Genomic DNA, 22,818 nt, shown 5'->3' with positions numbered 1-22,818 from the left:
ATAAAAGCAACAATTATTTGCACAGTGTTTGCTGAAATTGAGCAAAAAATAGAATGTTATCCAATGGCGTTGGCTGATTTTTGTATTGTAACAAAAAGTAAAAGAAAATGAATGAATGAATGAATGAATGAATGAATGAATGAATGAAAAATAATGATTTCTTGCATATAATTAAAACAATCAAAAAGTCTATTAAAAGAAAAAGTTTTTCCAATAGTTTTAATGAACTGAATCTAGCACAGTTTGAGTATAGGTAGAATACGTTTTTTAAAAAAGTGTGTTTTTTTGCCACTCTGAAGTAATAGTTCACCCAAGCTGATGAAACATCCACACATGCTTTCAATGATCACAGCAGAGGCAAAGCTCCTGTTTTGCTGAGGGTATGTATGCGTTCTTTCTGTCAAAAAAAAAGAGGAAAATCATTGTAGTAGTTGATGGATCAAGCTCCAGCAGCGGCTCAGCTTCTATCGGGACGGCTGTGGTGGAGGAGCAGATCCTGAGTCATCGATGTGGGAGTGATGCTTTATTTGAGGATTTGGAATTTGGTACGTTTCTCCTTTCTGAATTGATCAGAGCTTTGGCAAGACTTGCTGAATCGAAAAAGGCTCACAGGAGTGCGTCATTCGCAGATAACTTCAGAAAAAAGCATCCAGCCTCCCACAGACCTGAATAGTAAAGAAGTGTCACCTGTGAAACTTATTTGACAAAGGAAGTGCACATGGGAAAAGGTACAGCCAAGTCTGTTAGAGCTGCTATTTTTGATTTCGTCGCAAATTTTGGATGAGGGGATATTTTCCATAGCCAAGAAGCATTAGATGTCATTAGCTGCTTTTTTAGTCTAAAATATGATTCAGTGAAGTATTCCCTTTACAGTTAGCTGGCTGTTTATAAGGCCAGAAGTGAATCACATATAATTAATGAATTTAATTTAGCCACGTGTTTTTCGGTTGTGTGCTTCTGTTTAAATGGAAGCCAACTAAGTTTTGTGTTCTTCTGTCGTTTTGGGGCGATTGCTCAAAGCTCCCTGCGAGCAGTGTTTAAAATGGAAACAAGAGCTACTGTTTTATTCCCTGAATGCATGTGCGCTTATGTGGCTTTTTTAAAAGAAAGAGTCAGCGACTACATCCTTGAAGTCTTTGAAAAATGACTTGGGTTGAAGGTGTTTTAAAAGACTGCATTTGTAGAAAATATCGCTACACGTATGTGTGCATAAATTTAAGGTTTTAATAGCTTATTACTGGGGTTGTACATATAAAGAAGTATCTTTGTTAACTATTTATGTGAAAAAGCACCTTAAGGACAAATATTACTACATTTTTTAATTGTTGCAACATTATTACAAATAAAAACCTGAAAAATCCCATGTACGTCAGTATTCACAACCTTTGTCGTGAAGCTCTAAATTGAGCTCAGGTACATTCTGTTTCCACTGATCATTCTTGAGATATTTCAGCAGCTTCATTGGATTTCACCTGTGGTAAATTCAGTTGATTGGACATGATTTGAAAAGGCATACACCTGTCTATATAAGGTCCCAGGGTTGACAGTGCATGTCAAAGCACAAACCAAGCATGAAGACAAGGGAATTGTCTGTAGACCTCAGAGACAGGATTGTCTTGAGGCACAAGGCTGGGGAAGGTTACAGAAAAATTTCTGCTGCTCTGAAAGTTCCAATGAGCACAGTGGCCTCCATCATCCGTAAGTGGAAGATGTTATAATTTTGTTTTCGTTTCAGGAAGTTTAGTGCTTATTTCAGGTAAATGGCAAGACAGCATTTCCTTTTTTGATTAACATTATTTGTTTATTTTTTAAAGGGACCATTATCCTTTTTTTCTTTTAGAATTTGTAATATAAGTCGCAGGTGTTTCCAATGTGTCTGAGAAGACTCACAGAAAGTTTGGTGAAGGAAAAGTCATGGTTTGGTGGAACATTCAGTATGGGGGTATTGTAGTTCAGTTCCTAAAAGCAAAGAAGGTCAAGGTGCTCTGGGATTGGCCAGCCCAGTCACCAGAGATAAACATTATTAAGCATGTCTGGGGTAAGATGGAGGAGGCAATGAAGATGAATCCAAAGAATCTTGATGAACTCTGGGAGTCCTGCAAGAACGCTTTCTTTGCCATTCCAGATGACTTTATTAATAAGTTATTTGAGTCACTGCAGAGATTTATGGATGCAGTCCTCCAAGCTCATGGGAGTCATACACATATAATACTTTTTCCACTGCACCACAACTTTATATCCTATACTCTACATTATTTATGTTAAGTAATAAGACTTTTGTCTAAGCAAAGTCAGACCTTACTGTCCTAATTAAATAATTAAAAATCAAGGCATGATCATATTTTATTTTGGTAAAATAAGCATAATCTTGATGCCTTTGCCATTCATATAAGCCACTTCTAATACCAAATGATCAACTAGAAGTCAAGTTAATATTTGTTGTTCCTAAAACTTCGATAGGTGACAAGACTTGATGTCATGCTGTAAATGCTGATTTTGTGTGGAAGCAAAAACAGAGTATTTTTGTGTGTGTCTCTTTAAAAGGTGTAATAAATTGTAAAAGGCAAAAAATTGTGTTCATTTTATCGATCAATACTGAACAAATTGGTTTAATTGGACCCTTGTTTTTTTCTATAGTGCCCGCCTGATGCTCCAAAGAGTCGCCGAGCTGCAGAAAACCAGGTGGAGTTTGTGCCCAATCCCTTCAGTCAGGTACATGATCCAGTTCAGAAATTCTCCACTTTGTGTAATTAATATGGGTTGTACAGATGTTATTATTGAAAACATAAACCCATCTCCTGCAAGAGCACATTTTAATGCTGCACTTGAACACGAGCCGCTAAAAGTGCACCAAGGCCACTAATGACTAGATCTCACAGAAATTAAGAGTGGGGTTATTAGTTATTGAATGCGGGATCTTGATCTTAAGATGGTTTGAAGTGTTTGAAGACAGACATACTTGCTCTCAGTGGGAGCTATTAAGAGGCTGTACACACACACACACACACACACACACACACACACACACGATGCACCCTTGTGTTAGTAAGTAGCAAAAATTCAGTGAAATGGAACATATTGAAGAGGCCTAGAGATGTTTTTAAACAAGCTACATGTTTTTAATAGATGGCATTTTAAAGTGCAAGATGCAAGATAATTACAGTAATGACTGAAAACACCCATCATCATTTTGTGCACATAAATTAATGATATTAAAGGGATAGTTCACCCAAAAATTTCTTTTAGTGCTTTCTATTAATTCAATCACCCTCAAGTTATTCAAGATCAGTTTTCAGTTGAACCTAAAAATATTTTAAGCTGAAAGCATGCATAAAATCCTCTTGAGTAGTCAGCGCTAGTGTTGTAGTGGTTAGTGCGTCGACACATACACTCCGGTGCTCACGGCGACCTAAGTTCGATTCCCGCCTCGTGGTCCTATGCCTAGGTCCTATATCTTTCCCCTCTCTCTGATCCTCATGCTTTCCTGTCAATACTCTCTAGTTTCCTATACAATAAAGGTGAAAACCCTGAAAATAATAAGTATACATTTTTTTTTATCCTCTGGAGTAAAAAAGCAAACAAACAAAACAAAATTAATAGCCATGACTCTACCAGACTGCATGATTTTTAAAGTAGTCGTGTCACAGATGTTTTCACACTGCATGACTATCTGGGTTAGCGTTCTGTCGGTGCTGTGTTTACACTGTAGGATGGATCGGCAACAGGAGAGTTCACACTGCATGACTTTAAAATAGGAAGACTCATCGACAACTTTGTCCAAACTACGTCTCACAACCAAACAAACGCGTAGGAAACAACGCAAGGTCACGTAATGTATCTTTCGTTATTAACTACTGTATATAATGGAAAAAGAAGGCTTTAGCTTCAGAAACTTGTGTTGCTTACCTGGCTTTTGAAGAGAATAAGCAATCTCTCCTCAACTTTTTTACTTTTTGACCTGATTGTGATATTGATCAGATGACACGTCAAACAGACACAGTGCTCCTGCCAAATTTACACTAGTTTTTTTCTCCATTTCTTGGGTCCAAAATAAGCTGAAAATGAGCGTTTTTAACTTCTCCCCCAGCTTCCCACTGGCCTGCATGTAAAGTAAAGCAGTAATCGGGCCTTAAAAGTTAGGCCCGTCAGTGCCCGAAGCAGACACAATTCTGCATGAGCCAAGTCAATTTTGAATGACAGCTTTTTAAAAGCCCGAACCCGTTTACAGCCAGACAAATGTGCACATGCACACAGCTCTTTTGCCTTTTTTAAGAATGAGTCGTTTATACGTCTTTTAACATAATTTATTCATAACAAACGTAGGCTATAGGCTACTTAGAAGTTGGAACAAAGAAATCATTTATGATTTAATTAACAGTTAGTTATAATTTGAAAATCCTTTACTCACCAAGATTAGGCTACGTGTTTTTGTGGAGGAACATTATTGAATCTATTGCAAATGGCTTTAGCGCAGTCCTGCGCTCACTAAGCAACACTGAACACCCTTTCACTGCTGCTGCTACTGGCCAGGATGCATATAGTTTTGGGTTGGATTGTTTGTTCATCTTCCACCAGCCAAGAACATCCATTTCATTTTCCATGACAGTGGTTTCAGTGTAGCGAGTGACCTCATAATTTTCCCTGTCTGCTTGTTGTACATTTTACCACTCCCCAAAATTTGCTCTTTTTGACTTCTTCGTCATCATTTGTTTCACCTTTGCAGGGATGGGTTTTGATGTTGTAACAAACGATTTGATTACTTTCTTGCGCTAATCAAAATGCATCACATGACAGTTCATTTACTGCGCAAGCCGGAGTGTGAGCGCAAGCCTGAGCCCGGCCCGACCCCATCTAAAATGAGAGAAATTAAGCCTGAACCCGACGGGCAAAGATCTTCAGCTCTAATACATAGTAAACTTTATTGTCCTTGACAGAAAATTTGTCACTGGAATCACCATATTGCTGAAGACATACAATAAAAGCAATAAGAACAGTACAAAATACAGTAGTTACAATAATAATGATGATAATCAAGATAAACTCTTGTTAAATAAACCCACTGGAACAGGTATAAAAGATTTCTTGTATCGGCTCAGCCTACACTTAAGCCCAATCCCAATTCTCTCCCTTAGCCTTTCCCCTCGCCCAATTCTGTGTCCCAATTCTCTTTAGCTTGAAGGTGTAGGGCTAAGGGGAAGGGACCTTGAAACAGAGATTTTTCAAGCCCACACTCGAAACCAAAAAACATTATTTGGGATTTTATGTGAACTAAAGCCTGCCCATTTGTTACATGCTCAAACCTGGGAAAATTTAAACCCTGGGCCTGGCCCACAAATTCTGTAGAAAGAAAAAGATGAAGACAAACACTGTAGCAGATCCCGGCTGAATCATGTCGCGAAGACGCTGTGCTCTAAAGTGTGAAGGAAAGTTGTGCTGTGTTGCTGTCATTTTTCTAACTAGTGCTAAAGCAATACACACTTACAACGCGGAATTTATCGGCCGTTTGTTAAAGGAAGGGTCAGAAAAGTTTATTGATGTATGGGACTTTGTCAGAGCTTGACAGGAACTTTACAGTACACAGTTCGTGGATCAGTTTCTTTCTCCTTTTCACAACTGTAAATAAGTGCAATTTAATTGGTTGCCTCATTTTCTCAAGCTTGCAAATTACGTATTTAATTGTGTTTTGTTACTTGTAACCACTCCACGTGGCTTGTACTGTATCTGGTTAACTTTATATTCTCATATCACTTTTAAAACCATGTTAAAAACGCAGCGCGTGCTGCTTTTACGGTTTTAAATGCATTTGTGAGCTTGCGATCCTCTGCCATTTATCACTGCTATGGCCACTGCCAGTTGTTCCTACACACGTGCGGCGGTCAAGTTTCAAAATAGTTCAGCTTTACTGAATACTGAATACTGAATGTGTGTCACTGTTTTTACTTAAGAATAGAGCGATATGCTGGTGTTAAACTGCATTGCTTTAATGCACTACTGCATTGGGCTCACATATATACTCTGCACTCTGACTACAAAATTGTTGATAAGTTGTGGTAGGCGATTCTCTCTGTCTCGCGCTGAAAGCAATCAACCAATTGCAACAGACTAGGTCATCAGCACAGATTAGCATCATGCTTAGGAGGGGTTTGGGAGCAAATGAATCGCTGAACAAATCATATGGGAGTCGTTGGGATAATTAGGTAAAAATAAATGCATATTATAGGACAATGAAAATGTTTTTTGATCTTGCATGCATATCAGTTGTTGAAGACCCCCAAAACCAAAATATGACCTTTTTTAAAGCATAATAGGGACAGGATGGAAAATTGTAATGCGGCACTGGCAATTTTACTGTACATACAGATGAGAAAACCCTTTTTATTGTCTCGCTTTATTTTAATGCACAATTCATGCTATTAACAAACTATTAGCTTGGTCTTTTAGCTTAATAAACTCTTAAGTAGCTGCTTATTAATAGTTGGCTTTAGGTATTGGGTAGATTTAGGTATGTAAAATAAGATCATACTTTGTAAGTGCTAATAAGCAGCTAATATCTTAGACAAGTAATCATCCAGTAGAAAATGGTGTGTATTGTTACGCTAACTAAAGTGTCAGCCATTTTTTATTTATGTTGTTTAATTTTAGTTCATGTTAGTTTTTATATTAGTCAATTCTTTCACAAAATAGGAAACACATATTTTTTTTACTGTTAAACAGCAGTATATATTGAATATCTCCCCATGAGAAGTCACAAGGGTTCGAAGCAACATGGGTTGAGTAAATGAAAGAGTTTTCATTTTGCAAGAACTATCCTTTTGCTCGCCAGCCGTGGACTATATATAAACAAAACTCAGAGTTTCATCGTTTTGAGCTGAAGTTTACATCAGCAGCTACAAATAAACACAATCACCTCGTCACATCTTTCTGCATTTCAGTGGCCTCTACCTTCTCCAGGAATAACCAAAGTTCAGCCTTTCCCTTTTCTTCAGACCAGATTTTTTGGATGCTATTTCCCCCTGCAAAAACCAATCCATCAGCAGTTTCTCGATGCTAATGAAAGCGGTGTGAGCTGGTTGTCTGTGGAAAAGAGCAGTTGTGATGTCGGTGTGGGCTGCTCTTGTTGTTTCTCCTGGCAGCAGTGAGTCATGATCATTAGCAGGGCTTAATAAAAAGCTCCTCGGTGAAGGCACTTCAGCTGGTCTCCAACTGGTCACATATCATCTCGCTTTGCCACGTGTATTGTTTCGTACACACTCAGACATGCAGCATAATTACATCCAGAGGGCTCTGTACTGGAGCCAAACACACTCAAAGCTACGTGTAACTGTGTGGCTGCAACATGTAGTGTTTCTTGAACTCCCACTTTTGCGTGGAAAACATCCCAACAAGAATCGCAGTTGGAGGTTTGAGGTGGAAATGCTATAAATAGTTTGAGGTATAAATGCTTTTAAGCTTTGCTGCCATACAGACAAGGAAATTAGGTCCACTGGAACTCTTTAGATGTGTCATTTTGTGTGCTTTTGCCTATTGTGTGTGTACCAAAAAATGTCCCATAAAGGTCAAAATTTACTAGTATTGCTATACTTGTGGTGGCTAAATGTATAGTAATACAAGCAAATTTTGACCTTGTGGGGACATTTTGGGCTCTCCAATAAATCCAACATTTGCTAATTATGAAAACATAACCCTATATACATTTCTGGAGATCACAAATTATGTAGTCAGACGTATGTATGGCTGCATTTCGTCTTTAAAACAGCATGACGCTGTTCCTTTTCATGCTTACTAGCCACTTACCTCCGTATGGTTGTGCAGTTGCTCACCGTGTACGTCGGCGGACAGTTCCAGAAAGCAGGTAGGACAAAAACAGAAGCCAAAACATAAAATAGAAACAAAAAAGTAAATAACAGGGTGAGAATGTGGTAAAATCTGAAAACATGGAAATAATCAGGCAAAGGCTTTTCTTTTTAAGGATTGTTTTTGTCGGTTGGATTTAGGGAAGTGGGTAGGTGGGTCAATTGGTGCTTTTGAAAACACTATTGGTTGGGTTTAGGGGAGGAGGAAGGTGGGTCAGTCGATTTGTCAGTCAGTCAGACAGTCAATCGACAGGGGCTGGGTTTAAGGAAGTATGTGGGCGGGTCAATTGGTGCTTTTGAAAACACTATTGGTTGGGTTTAGGGGAGGAGGAAGGTGGGTCAGTCGATTTGTCAGTCAGTCAGACAGTCAGTCGACAAGGGCCTCTGGTGGATTTACGCGAGAACAACAGGAGCAAATGGCACTCGCGAGAGAAATTTGAGATCTGAAAAAGCGTACACAGCGGCCTCTGGTGGATTTACGCGAGAACAACAGGCGCAAATGGCACTCGCGAGAGAAATTTGAGATCTGAAAAAGCGTACACAGCGGCCTCTGGTGGATTTGCGTAAAACAAAAACAGCAACAACAAAAAAATTTAGCTCCTGAGACGTATTTGGCGCTCACCAGAAATGTATATAGCCGTACATTTTCAGAATGAGCCTGGGTTGAATAAAGCACACAGAATGAAGGATTTTGAAAATCTTAAATGCAGATTGTTTTCTGTGAGGATTGGGTTTCGGGGTAGAGGAATAAAATATACAGTCTGTATAGTATACAAATCATTATGTCGATGGGAAGTCCCCATGAAGATAACTGTACAGTATATGTGTGTGTGTGTGTGTGTGTGTGTGTGTGTGTGTGTGTTTGTTCATTTGGGAAATTGTTCCATACACAGTGTTATCCAGAAAGCACCACAGCTGTAGCTCAGCCCAAACATACTTTCAGCCCAACTCTTTATTTATCTGTATGAGGTACACATGCGCAGACAGGCAAAAAAAAATTAAATCACACATGCTCCCATGTTTCCCCCTGACCTAGGTTACTGTCTTGTAACACTGCAGTCTGTGTTTTACGACGAACTGTAATGAGTTCCAGGATGTGTTGGACGCTGCTAGCATTAGCCTACTTCTGCATTAACCCCTTCCTCCTACTCATATCCTCAATCCACCCCGCATTAAAGCCCCTTAAAAGCACAGTATTCTTCCATCATCGGATTCTTTCTCTTGAGCTCATCAGCAGGGAGAAATTCATGAGCTGAGAGCCGCACGGTTGCAGCTAAACAAAGTTCCCTGCATTATTCATGCGATCATTCCACTAGGGTTTTTTGGAACAGGTCATCAAAATTCTTTTCCATCCCATGTAAGCCTGTAGCTATATGGACAACATGTCCATTTCATGTTCTCTGAGGAGCTCTGCTTTTAGTGTTTGTGTGTAAGTGCTATACGCTCTCAGCAATTTCTGAACTGGGTCTCAGGGTATGACCGGTGATTAGGTAATAAGCACTTTTCCTTTATAGCCTTTTTTTCCATGATTTCTCTGTTTTCCATGCCTCTCTATTCCCATCAGCCTTCCCTCCGCTGCGTTTGCTTGCTCTGCTCGGACATGACTTGAGGATTTACTTTCGCGTCTGCTCCACAAACACATCTTTTGTTTTTCTGTCTGTCGCTGATGTTCTCTTTCAAATCATGTCCCTCCTCACCTTACTTCCCCCTCTCCTTTCTTTGCCAGTTCTCCTCCCCATTTGCTCTCTTTCAAAAGAGTCTCATATTCGGTGTTGTACACACTGAAGAAACTGAGGGTAACAGTAATATGACAGTGCCGGCAGATATAAGTATACACTTGAGCATGTCAACTTCAGAACAATAAGTGAGAGATGGTGTTATGTACATACTGTAGGTATTGCTGGATGCTGTTTTAAGGAGCTTCGGTCTTTCTGTTTTTTTTATCACAGTACAAGCTAAAATCTGCGAATATCAGATCTCACTTAATGTTTGCTACAACTGCAGTAAGATACTGTAACTAATGATGTTTCTTTCTTATTATTGATCTGATTGTGAGTGATCCATGCTTGGCTGATTCAGTTTTTTGGGCTCATATTTGATAAAATAATACGTTTTCAGGAACATGAATTGCACCAGGTGACACGGTGGCGCAGTAGGTAGTACTCTCGCCTCACAGCAAGAAGGTCGCTGGTTCAAGCCTCGGCTGAGTCAGTCGCCCTTTCTGTGTGGAATTTGCATGTTCTCCCCGCGTTTGCGTGAGTTTCCTCTGGCTGCTCCGGTATCCCCCACAGGTGAATTGGGTAAGCTAAAATTGACCGTATTGTATATGTGTGAATGAGAGTGTATGGGTGTTTCCCAGTGATGGGTTGCGGCTGGAAGGGCATCCGCTGTGTAAAACATGCTGGGTAAGTTGACGGATCATTCTGGTGTGGCGACCCCAGATTAATAAAGGGACTTAGAAAATGAATGAATGAACTGCACCAAGGGGTACGCTATGTTGACAGAAAATGATCAAACATGTTTTTTCATAACAATAAATCAACAGTAATTTGCCAGTGCATTTTTCATGGATAAATAAATTTGGCATTAAAGCCACCAGTAGGTGTAGACAACTTCCTGTCTTAATAAGTGATTCATTGAATTGTTCATTCCAATGATTTATTTTTGTGAACAATAAATGAATGGTCTTTATTAATGGATCATTGAACCAATTACTTATTCAGTTTGTTCAATCAGGAATGAAACACTGCAACATTACTTTGAAATGCACAATTCTATTATTTTCGGTTTGGTGTCAAAAAGGTGGTGATTGATACTATTTTACTCAGTAGGATCAATAAATACTAATAAACCATATTTTGCGAGGGCATTTTGGTCATGGATAAATATAGTTGACATTAAAGCTACCAGTAGATGGAAGTAGGTTCCTGTAATAAATGCGGCATGAAATCAGAATGTACTCTTTTTATTTCATATGTACAGTATATAGTGGTGGTTCTTATAAACTTCAATAATAGGAAGTTCAGATCATTTTACTGACTCGGACCTTTGAGTCTCGTTCATTGAGATGAAAGAATCATTTTCGAGTCATATTGTTCAATTGATTCAATTTGCCAAAAAAACATTAAAATGTTACGAGATGCTTCCAAACTTATCTACAACTAGCCCAAACGTTGATCACACTACAAACACGTCATAACTGGAATGCTACTATACAATGCAACGCTATTAAGTAAGAGAAAATAATCTTGCATTGTTTACATGGTGTTTCGTCTTTGATTAGCTCTCTGGCTTGTCTTCAGATTTGAGTTGTTCTTTCAACTGACACTGACAATCACATATACTGTAAGCTTAACCAATGAGTAAAGTCTGAGCCGGAAACACCTATGATTAGTTCAGCTTTTGAGTCTTTGAGTTTTTGAGTCGTTCGTTTATCACGTGACAGCGTGTAAAAAGATGACTCAAAACTGAAGTCTCAAGGAATGAACAGATCAAATCTTTTTCCTGCTCTGACTGCATATGACCGGCTTTATTTCTTTCCTTTTCTTTCTTTCACGTGATGAACAAATGACCCAAACCGAGGACTCGATAGATGAACGGATCAAATCTTTTTCCAGCTCTAAATTCATATGATTGGCTTCTGTCTGTCATGTAATGAGCGAATGACTCAAACTTGAAAAATGAACTAATCTTCTCTTCCACCTGCACAAATGTACGCATGCGTGAATGAACAAATCACTCCCTGAGAGGACTCATTGATCTCGAGTCACATAAAGTATTCGTTCAAAATAAACAAATCGTTTAAGAACGACCCATCACTACTTCATTATTTTTAATCAAAATTTGCAACCTTCCTTCCCTCCTTGAAATGACTTTTGCCCACTTCTGGTCACATGGAAAGCCTTTAGGTTGGGGCTATCAGTGTGTTTCTCGTTTCTGTACTGCATTAAGTTCCTTCATCGATCTTTTTACATTTTATTAACAACACCCGTCTTCCTAAAATCCAGTCAGTTTCTAAAGGACAAAATCACCGAAGTACAAAATACACCGCCCTGCATTTTTTAAAATTATTTCAGGACCGTTTCAATTGGATGCAAGTCACAAAATGTCTGGTTTATGCCAATGTTAATGAGCGATTTATTGAAATGTTTCTTCCAACGATTTGTTCAAATAGCTGATTCATTCAGAAACAAAGCTAACTGTCTTAATGATTTAAGCAACGATTTGTTTGAATGTAGGAACATTTTTCATTGGTGAAGCACACTTGATTCTGCACATTATTATTCTTTCTGTTGAAATGACTGTCATTCTCTGTTTAAGATCTGGTGCTTGATATACCCTCTTAGTTTCAAGGCAGAGATTGTTTTTGAAGTATTTCATTGTGTTTTGGAAATCTGACCTTTTGTTTCCTTTTTTTCATGTTGTACAGGCAATCCTCGGATCCAAGGAACTGGCGGAAAAAGTAAGTTGTTTGTATTAAGTCAACAGAAAAATCACTTATTTCTGTTTGCCATCAATAGCAACAGGCAGTCCCAATTATGAAGCTCTAAACCTGACAAAAAAGAAGTGCGGCCCCTGCTGAATCCACAGAATAGCTGTAGAAATTCAGTTTAATTGGTAAGTAAATTGCTGCGTGCTGAGTTGCAGTGGGAAGAACATTGACACCTGACCCTGACAAACACATGAGATAATTTACTACTGATAGCAGATATTACACCTCTGGAATCTGGAGAGACTTTTGATTGGTAAATGCGCTCCTCTGGCACTATACGAGAAAACCACCCATGTTTCATAGGCAAAACTCATGTCAGTTTGTCACCTTTCCCCCCTTCTCTGCACCCACTCAACACTCATCTTTATGACTCAGAGAAAGTAGGTACTATCTGCTTTCACTTGTATTACAAAACCTCAAAATTCCAGTTTTTGTGTGGGATGCAAGTGGGGCTTTTGTGGTTTTGATATGATTAACAGATTTTATATATACACTCATTGGCCATTTTATTAGGTACACCTGTCAAACTGCTCGTTAACACAAATTTCTAATCAGCCAATCACATGACAGCAACTTAATTGATTAAGGCATGTAGACATAGTCAAGACGATCTGCTGCAGTTCAAACTGAGCATCAGAATGGGAAAGAAAGGTGATTTAAGTGAAGTTTCATAAACTAATTTCGAGAGGAGCACGTGATATGATTGAGCACGTCTGGCCGCTCATCTGTAATCAGTAATAATCCAATCAGAGCGATCCTAGTTTACTATAAATGGATTATTTTCTCCCTACTGCTCTATCTTCGTTTGCAAGAATCACACCTTCCACCCCATCTCCTCCTTTTCCCCCCTTTTCTAAAGGGGGAGCTCTCGAGACCTACCTGATCTCGGATCTCCTGATATGCTTATCGACCAGGCGGGAGCCCTGGGCTCAAATATCTCCGAGCTCAGGGTTCTCTCCCGGGACAGCATGCCAAACCTGCTTTAAATGCCAAGCATATCTAAGTGGGAACTCTTAAAATGACTTTGAACATGGCATGGTTATCAAGTATTTCAGAAACTGCTGATCTACTTGGATTTTTACGGCACAACCAGCTCTAGCGTTAACAGAAAATGTCCCAAAAAAGAGAAAGTATCCAGGGAGCAACAGTTCTGTGGGCGCAAATGCCTTGTTGATGCCAGAGGTCAGAGGAGAAAGGCTAGACAACAACGGTTGAGGCAGGTGATGGTGGTGTAATGGTGTGGGAGATATTTTCTTGACACACTTTGGACCCATTAGTACCAATTGAGCATTGTGTCAACACTACAGCCTACCTGAGTATTGTTGCCGGCCATGTCCATCCCTTCATGACCTTAATGTACCCATCTTCTGATGGCTACTTCCAGCAGGATAACGCGCTGTCATAAAGCGCAAATCATCTCAGACTGGTCTCTTTAACATGACAATGAGTTCAATGAGTTCAATGTACTCAAATGGCCTCCACAGTCACCAGAACTCAATCCAATAGAGGACATTTAAGATGTGGTGGAATGGGAGATTCGCATCATGGATGTGCAGCCAACAAATCTGCAGCAACTGCATGATGTTATCATGTCAATATGGACCAAAATCTCAGAGGAATTTTCCAGTACCTTGTTGAATCTATGCCATGAAGGATTAAGGCAGTTCTGAAGGCAAAAGGGGGTCCAACCTGGTACTGGTAAGGTGTAGTAATAATAACTTTATTACGTTAATAACTAATAAAGTGTCCGATTAGTGTATTGAGTTGAGAAAACATCAGTTAAGAAAGCATCTAATCATATTGATTTATTAAATGTATATCATCAATATGATGATCATATTGTTTTTGTACCTTATGTTAGATCATATTGATTGTATGTTTATTGTCATTAAAAGTTCATTATTAAACCCTAAATCTGTCCAAAATTGTATTCCAACTTTTCTAAAACTGCATGTAAACAATTTTAAGTGGGTAATTTCACAATATATGATATGATAATAATACAATCTGATAATAATATAATATATGATAATAAAGTGGCGATTTGTGGCTCAGTACAAAATAAAAAATAATAATTTTCGGAAAACAGCCTTTAAATATATGTACTGCAATAGAAATCTACAGACACAAATTGATTGTGTCACAGAAGAAACATTTTAAGGGTATTTTCTTTACATTAGATTTTAAAGTAAACCCATGGTCTTAAAAATTACAGGTTGACTTTAAAAAGTGAACTGTTGATATTATGATTATGAACATAGTTAATTTACTTAATAATTGTAAAGGGATGCTTCACTCAACTTTTATTACATTACAGTTTATTACATTACAGTTAATTACAAGTGTCATCATTTACTCTCCCTTTACCTGTCCCACACCTATCTTAAATTTATGTCTTCTCTTGACACAAATGTAGATACTGTATTTTGGAGAAAGCTGATAACCGGTAACCATCAAATTCCATAGTATTTGTTTTTCCTACTATGAAAGTTGTTACAGGTTTTCAGTTTTATTCAAAATATCTACTTAAATAACCCGATAAAGGTTTATAACCACTTGAGGGGGAGTAAACATCATTTTTTTGGATCAACTATCCCTCTAAGGCAGTGGTCTCAAACTCAATTCCTGGAGTGCCGCAGCTCTGCACAGTTTAGCTCCAGCCACCTCCAACTCACACCTGCTTAAAAGTCTCTGGTAGTCTTATACACCTTGATTCAAGAGTTCACACTTAGCTGATGATTGATTATAAAGCAAGTTTAGCATGCTGTCCCAGGAGAAAGCCCTAAGCTCATAAGATCCTCGAGCCTGGAGCTCCCTCCCATTTGTCGGGCGAGAGGGCAGATTGAGCTCAGATAGGTCTCGAGAAATCCCCTGCTTATTTATGGTGAATGGCAGATTAGGAATTGCTATGGAGAGATATACTGCTGATTAGGAATTCATCTATGGTGCCGATTTGGTTTGGTCAATTTACCTATGTCAAATGTCTTTGACCTGTGGGAGGAAAGCCCGGGGAAAACCCACACAAGCACAGATAGAACATGTAAACTCAGCACAGAAATGTCAACTAGCCAGGTAAAGGCTTGAACCAGTGACATTCTTGTTGCGAGGCAACAGTGCTAACCACTGGGCCACCGTGCCACCCTGTCTATGAAAAAAAAAAGGAGGAGGAGTAGGTGTGGAAGGGGGGATTCTTCAAGATGAAGATGGCTAAAGTAAGATGCTCTGGTTATTTATAGTGTGTTAGAAATTGTCTCATTGGTGAATCGTGCATTAACCAATGTGGGACCGGCCATGATCAATCATAAGCACGCGCTCCTCTCAAAATTAGTTTCTAAATAAACTTCACCAAGTTGAATCAGCTGTGTTTGATTAGGGTTGGAGCAAAATTGAGTATGAGACCTATGCTTTAAGGCAACAGGTTTACTCATCTTATTTAAGTAAAGTCAACTAACTGTTTTTTTTTTTTGTTTTTTGTGGGGGGGGGGGGGGGGGGTGCAGTTCTGTAAATCAAACCTAGAATCTCCAAACTAAGTATGTGAAATAAAATAAAAAATAAAAAACTGTTTCTGCATGCAGTTTCTCATCTTAAAGAAAAGTTTAAATTAGACTGTGATAATCAATATCACACCACAAATGCTGTCATTTGATCTCAGATTCTATTGAACCCAGAACATTCCAGTGAGTTTGGTTAAACACATGAAATCTTTAAAACGATACCTACCGCAGCAGTGGAACTATATGAAATCTGCTCACTGATGCGAGCCGAGCGAGTGCATGAAAGAGTTGATTTTCATCATGTTGCTTTTTTTTCAGTGTGCACCTCTGGAAAGAATGAATCAGCCAGAGCTGCTGCAGAGAAAAAGGCCCCTTCCTCTCTGTCTCTCAAAACCTCACCATTTTTACAGTCTATGCTCACCACATCAATGCGCGTTAACCGCCTGTTGGCTAAGCACAACTCGACGGGTGGTAGATTCTGTTTTAATTGTGCTTTTTCACTAAAAACCAACAGCTATTTATTAATATTTCACTTTGCGTGTCCTCTCCACCCTTATAGCCGTTTAGCTGGTATGGAGAGCACCGCCATAAGGAGTCTTCTGTTCATTATTGATCTTTGTCTCCTGTGAGAAAAACCGAAATGACACGCAGTCGTGGTCCTCGTGCACGCGCAACCTACTCTGTTCGTTAACTTTATGTTGCACTGCCACCCGCAGGTTAATATGAGCAACAGCGCATAAGGCAATGCAGGTTTATTGCAGAGGAAGTAAACAAAAATCCACCTTTAAGGGATAGTTCACCCCAAAAATAAACAGTACTCAATATTTACTCACCTTCAAGGGGTTATAAACCTTTATGAGTTTCTTTCATCTGTTGAACACTAAGGTTGTTATAGTTTTTATTGTTAAATTTGTTTTTATTTTGAGACAATTTTTTAAATTTGCTCTCAATTTCAGCTTTTAGTTTGTTTCATTACTTTTTTGTTGTTTCAGTTACATCATTCATTCATTTTCTTTTCGGCTTAGTCCCTTTATTAATCTTGGGTCACCACAACTTATCCAACATTGAAAAATCAGTTTTTGGCAGCGGATGCCCTTCCAGCTGCAACCCATCACTGGGAAACACATACACACTTATTCACACACACATACACTACGGACAATTTAGCCTACCGCATGTCTTTGGACTGTGGGGGAAACCGGAGCACCCGGAGGAAACCCAGGGAGAACATGCAAACTCCACACAGAATCGCCAACTGACCCAGCCGAGGCTCGAACCTTCTTGTTGTGAGGTGACGGCACTAACTACTGCGCGACTGCGTCTCCCCTGTTTCAATTTAGTTATCTTTAAATTTTGTGAACATATTTTTGTTTAGTTTTTTAATACTGTCAAGCCTGAAAATTATTTGTTCCATGGCAAATTCTGACTTAAAGTTACTTTTATTCAACCAAGATATGATGCAGGCTTCTCCCAAAAGATAAGATGTTGTACAAAATGCATCACTGTGGAAAAATATATATATTTCTCAGCTTTTATTTACATTTAAACAAAAAACTTTCAGTCAGAGTTTGCCAGGGGTGTGAATAATTTCGGGCTTGACTGTTAACAAGTCCTGTCCATTGTAGACCAAAGCAAAGTTTAGTGTTTCAGCTGTCATTACATTTTATGCAAACCTCCTATTATTATTCATTCATTCATTCATTTTCCTTCGGCTTAGTACCTTTATTCATCAGGGGTCGCCACAGCAGAATGAAACGCCAACTTATCCAGCATATGTGACATGCGCTGCAGACATGAGCTGCAGGTGAATTGAATAAATTAAACTTAAACTAAACTTAAACTTAAACAACTTATCCAGCATATGATTTATACAGCGGATGCCCTTCCAGCTGCAACCTGGTACTGGGAAACATCCATACACACTTATTCACACTCATACACTATGGCCAATTTAGTTTATTCAATTCACCTGCAGCGCATGTCTTTGGACTGTGGTGGAAGCCGGGGCTCGGACCAATGACCTTCTTGCTGTGAGGCGACAGTGCTAACCACTGAACCACTGTGCCACCCCTAGCAAATATTATTATTCATCCGGGGTTACCACAGTGGAATGAACCGCCAACTTATCCGGCATATGCAACACAGGTGAATTGAATAAACTAAATTGGCTGTAGTGTATGAGTGTGAATGAGTGTGTATGGATGTTTCCCAGTACCGGGTTGCAGCTGGAAGGGCATCCGCTGTATAAATCATATGCTGGATAAGTTGGCGGTTCATTTTGTTGTGGCGACCCCTGATGAATAAAGGTACTAAGCCGAAAGAAAATGAATGAATAATATTTGCTAATTATTATGTTATTTCAGTTATTGTTTTAGTGATATTTTTAGTTTTAGTTTTTCAATTATTGTGATTATTTTTTTAGTTAACAAAACTGTTTTTGACCAAAAGTTTTACCTTACTTGGATATCCTTGTTGAACACTAAAGAATATATTTTGATAAAAGCTGAAAAACGTGTAACCATTGACTTTCATAGACAGTTTTTATAGATTGTTATTGTGTTTGTGTGTTTAACAGATGAAAGAAAGTCAAACAGGTTTGGAACACGTAAACAGTGAATAAACAATGACAGAATTTTACATTTTGGGTGCACTATCCCTTTAAAAGACAAGTCGATGGATTAAAATTACCTGGTTTTCTCTGTTTTCCAGTGTGCAGGCTGTGTACTGCTCAGTGAGGAATCGAGTGTGGGTATTCCCATTCAGTCTGTAATGTGTGCAGCATGTATAATGGCTGTGTATGGAGACGCAGCAGAATCTGCATGCATGAGTGCGCATGAGTGTTTTCACGCCCTTGGAAAAAAAAGATGCATTTGCAGTTGTGGAAAATGCAGCATCGATTCTTGAGACCTGTAGAGTATGAATGTTTAATGATTGGCCAGAAACTTCATTAGATCAATGCACTTGCAGATTTACATCCACTTTTTTCCGAGGCCCCATGATGCTTTGCGCAGTAACTTCTGTCAAACTGTAAACAATCAGTGAATAATTTTAAAGACATAGTTCATCCAAAAATGACAATCATTTACTCACCATTTACTTGTTTCTTTCTTCTGTTAAACACAAATAAAGATATTTTGAAGAATGTTGGAAATTTGTAACCGTTGATTTCCATATTTGATTTTTTTATTATTTAAGTCGATGGTTACAGGTTTTTAGCTTTCTTCAAAATATATTGCTTTGTGTTCAACTGAGGAAAGAAAGTTATAAAGGTTTGGAACCTCATGAGGGAGAGTAAAAAGTGAGTAAACTTAAAATTTGGGGTGAACTATATCTTTTAAAAATGAGTACTTTGAAGAGTGGGGTCTGGATGAAGACCTGGTGCAGTGCAATTTGTGCTGCATCCCATGCTTTTTAATGGGCTTACCTAACCCCACCCCTCACAATGGCATCACTCGCTCCATTGAGTGCATTTTGTCTGACATTGCATCGCTGTGTGATGCAATCTCAGCTTGCATCGTAAAGGCTGCATCCAGATACTATTGACTTTGAGGTGGACCCATTTTCTTCACAGCTCATTTATCATATATAAAAAAGAAAATTTAAAGGTGCAGTATGTAAGTTTGACACCCAGTGGTTGAACTAGGTATTGCACACCTGGTTCAAAACAAACGCAAGTGCAGTTTGCCAGATTGATGACACTAACAGCATTGTGCCTGACTGTTGAGCCTAAAGGCTGATTTAAACCGTGTTCTGAATAAAAGCAATGACACGCGATAGAGGAAGTATTTTCAATATGAAAATGAGTTGAAATTGATATATTAGAAACGGCTTCTATTTCATGCAGCTGAACAACAGAATACTTGATGACATGATCAACTCAGGTACACCTCATGTGCTTTATTCAGTGTTAAATGCTAATAATGTGAGTTTGAATGCCAATATGACATTTATTGCCATACCACAACAGATCCTTTCTCCTCAGATCTTGAAAATAAAATAAACCCTGTGAAATTGAACTTCAGAACTGTAACTGCCAACACATATCAGTGATACAGCATGTACATTTAATAATGTTAAAGAGGTTTAATATGTATTAATTAGATTATAAACCTTATAATTTCTTTGCAGTGCAGTAAGTGCACTGTTCTGTGCTTCTGAATGGCTGTATTTAAGTTTCTGTCGTGTTTCGTCTTGTGCAAACAGCTAAATTCGTGTAGCATGTTGTTAGGACATAGGGTTATAGTGTAACCTGCTTTGTAATATTTATATTTTTTGCTAATTAATAACCACCTCATGTGGAACTCTGAATTTGCTTCTCATTTTGGAGTCTGCTACATCCACCGATGGTCGCATTTTGTTTGCGGATGCACACTTTGAGAGCCTTCCTAACTGAATGAATGAATTATGCTGTTTTCCACAAAGAAAACCCAGGGTTCTGAAATATAATTGGCTAAAGTGGCATTGGGCAGGTTAAATGACCAAAACAAAGACAGACGTTCCGACACATTTGCACATTTTCAAAGCAGAATATCTGACTTTAGCATTGTTTTCCAGATAAACAAGAATACTTAGCATGTTTCTTAAATATCTGCGAACATATCATGGTATTTTTATGCTTTAGAAGAATCAAAAACTTACATACAGCACCTTTAATAAAAAAATAAACGTTTCAGCAAACCATGAATAACCTCAAAAACTTCAAACAAGTCTTTCTGCAACAATATTACAGATGTGTTCAATATTACTGTACTGTAGAGACAACAATCTGGAGGAACAAAACAAAAAACTTGGGCTACAGATATGGTACTAATGTTGTGTTAAAATGTGATGTCATTTTCATGACAGATCAAAATAAAGCACAAACACAAATGTACCCCTCGGTTTTCATAAAGTATATGGATTGTTTGTAGTGCAATATTATTGTCTGAAGTGATTTGTTTCAGTTCTTTTGAATGGAAGTTCTCCAAACCGGAAAAGGGTGGATAGCAAGTTTTTATGTATTTATTTTTGTGCAGTGCTGAATATTTTGCACAATATCAAGGTTTGATCAGTGCTTTTACCACATCACATGCTGGTTGCATGTATAAATTTTAAAATTTGGCACAATATTTATGTATTGACAGTTGAAGTCAAGATTATTAGCCCTCTTGTGATTTTTTTTTTTTTTTTTGTTTTGTTTTAAATATTTCCCAAATGTTTCAGAAATGTTTCACTGTATTTCCTACAATATTTTTTCTTCTGAGGAAAGTCATTTTTTTTTATTTCTGCTATAATAAAAGCAGTTTTAATTTGTTTTAAACCATTTTAAAATCACTTTATTAGCCCCCTGTAAGCAGTACAGTATACTTTTTAATTGGCTACAGAACAAACCCTCATTATATATTGACTTGCCTAATTAGGGGCCGATCACACCGAACACGCTTTTTGCGTTGAGAGGTGCATCTTTTGAATGGTTTACTAATCGCTGCGAGCGTGCTGCTTATGTGCCCTGCACACCTCACATTTTAACCGACTGTTGCGCCTCGCATTCCTGAAATCACATTCCTGAATTCCTGAATTTTCATTGCCAATTTTAAGCCAATTGTAATCGTTTGTTTTGGTTCAATTTGGAATTTCCCCAACCTTCGCAGAGCCTGGGAGACCAGAGTAAGTGCTTCAGCTTGGCTTCCCCTGATCCAGTTGAAAAAAAAGTCAACTTTGTGCGGAAAAACCACGCTACGTGCAGTGTTTGTGTTTGTCAAGATGACTACGGAGACTTTTTAAAGAATGAGGAGAAACTAGTGGTCGCTGTTTCAAGTTATTCAGAGCTTTATGACTACAAATCTTGAATATCCCAATAATACACAATTATAACAATATCAACAGCAACACTCGTGCACAATACGTAGCTGATTTAGTCGTTGCCTAGTGACATAAATAGTGCAACACACCTTTTTTTCTTGTCAACAAAAAGGGCAAAAATATATAATATTTGTGGAAAAAATATACAGGGGGGCTGATAATTCAGTAGGGCTAATAATTCAGACTTCAACTGTATGTATTTATTATTGATTGATTGATTGATTTTTCTAGTTTAGCCCAAGCTGGTTTTCTTCAACATGATATTGTTTTATATGCATAGAGTAAACTATTCATTAAATTGTATTGCAGGCTATCCAGGAGGGTCAGTCTGGACTCAAGGGAGAAAAGGGAGATCGGGTAAGAAATGTCAACCACTGAATAATACCGAAGCAAGAGTTTGTGTGCTAAATCCTTCTCTGCGTCCAGGCTTGCTGGGAATAAATGACTGCAGTGCTGTTTATTTTGGCATATTTTACAAATGCCTCATTAGGAGTGAGCTTCTGTGCCAGTGATCCAGCTTGGCCGACTACTCAAAACTTTCATTATTACTGGCATCAACTCGTAATATATTAATAACATTAATGAATAGCACCGCATCAAGACAGTATTAGGAGTCTTTAGGATGGGGTTTTATATGAGGCATATAAAAGCAAGAAACGCTTGATATGCAGTATTGTTGGGAATGTTTATGTGAATGGTTTTTGTATTTTAAGTTGGTTGTGTAAATCTCACAGGGTTTGGACTGCACAGGTGCTGGAGTTCCTGGACGAGTGAGTCAATATGTTTTTGCATGTAAAGCTGATAGTATTCAAAACTATTGAATGTATGCAATGATATTAATATAATGTATTGATAATAATTCATTAAAAACAATATTTATATATGTTTATAACAATAGTTATTATATTTAAAAATAAAGCAATTATTTTAATTATAATTTTTTATTTTTAATTGTTGATATTAACATTTTTGGATTATTTAAATGAAACCCATAGTATTATTTATTAGTAGTAGTAGTATTAAATACAGTATTTTTGTTTGATCAATAATCATTTTATTAATAAAATAATCAAATCTTTAAACATAGTAAAAAAATTAAATATACACTAACCGGCCATTTTATTAGGTACACCTTAC

The 22,818-nt window shown here is 38.1% G+C and overlaps 1 protein-coding gene across 1 annotated transcript in view; it reads left to right on the top strand.

Annotated features, from left to right (window-relative positions):
• The window catches only part of col16a1 (collagen, type XVI, alpha 1), a 149,544-nt gene that overhangs the window by 46,871 nt on the left and 79,855 nt on the right, over window positions 1-22,818 (top strand). Inside the window, 5 exon segments of the mRNA XM_056479385.1 lie at window positions 2,638-2,712; window positions 12,283-12,315; window positions 18,550-18,585; window positions 21,991-22,038; window positions 22,416-22,451. Of these exon segments, the coding sequence (XP_056335360.1) occupies window positions 2,638-2,712; window positions 12,283-12,315; window positions 18,550-18,585; window positions 21,991-22,038; window positions 22,416-22,451 (228 nt within the window).

The sequence above is a fragment of the Danio aesculapii genome, chromosome 19 (genome assembly GCF_903798145.1).
Source record: "Danio aesculapii chromosome 19, fDanAes4.1, whole genome shotgun sequence".
In the NCBI taxonomy this organism is placed as follows: Eukaryota; Metazoa; Chordata; class Actinopteri; order Cypriniformes; family Danionidae; genus Danio; species Danio aesculapii.
This window is presented reverse-complemented; position numbering and strand designations above follow the sequence as displayed.